A 298-nucleotide genomic window follows, 5' to 3' on the forward strand; every position below is an offset into this window, starting at 1 on the left:
AGTAAGAAGAAGTCTGCTGGAGTATGGAGAGAGAGCAGCTAGGATGGAGTGGGTGAGGAAGTCTGCTAGAGAGAGCAGCTGGGCAGGAGAGACAGGAGAAGCTGCTGAGCCGGAGAGTTCAGGTACTGCTATGACGAGCTGCCCCCCGCCCCCCACACTGTGCGGTGCGCGTGGCTGCCTGTGGCTCTCAGGGCAGCACCTTTCCTTCCCGCATCAAAGCGTCACAGCTGAGTCTTGGTTTCTTTTCCTTTTCAGGACGAGCTTGCCGTCCCCCATGTTCTCCAGGAACGACTTCAGC

The 298-nt window shown here is 58.1% G+C and overlaps 1 protein-coding gene across 1 annotated transcript in view; it reads left to right on the forward strand.

Annotated features, from left to right (window-relative positions):
- OSBPL1A (oxysterol binding protein like 1A) overlaps positions 1-298 on the forward strand; it is a 116,357-nt gene that overhangs the window by 77,550 nt on the left and 38,509 nt on the right. Inside the window, exon 16 of the mRNA XM_006773861.2 lies at positions 256-296. Coding sequence (XP_006773924.1) covers positions 256-296 — 41 coding nt within the window. The remainder of the gene's footprint in view (positions 1-255; positions 297-298) is intronic.

The sequence above is a fragment of the Myotis davidii genome, unplaced genomic scaffold (genome assembly GCF_000327345.1).
Source record: "Myotis davidii unplaced genomic scaffold, ASM32734v1 scaffold1467, whole genome shotgun sequence".
Classification (NCBI taxonomy): domain Eukaryota; kingdom Metazoa; phylum Chordata; class Mammalia; order Chiroptera; family Vespertilionidae; genus Myotis; species Myotis davidii.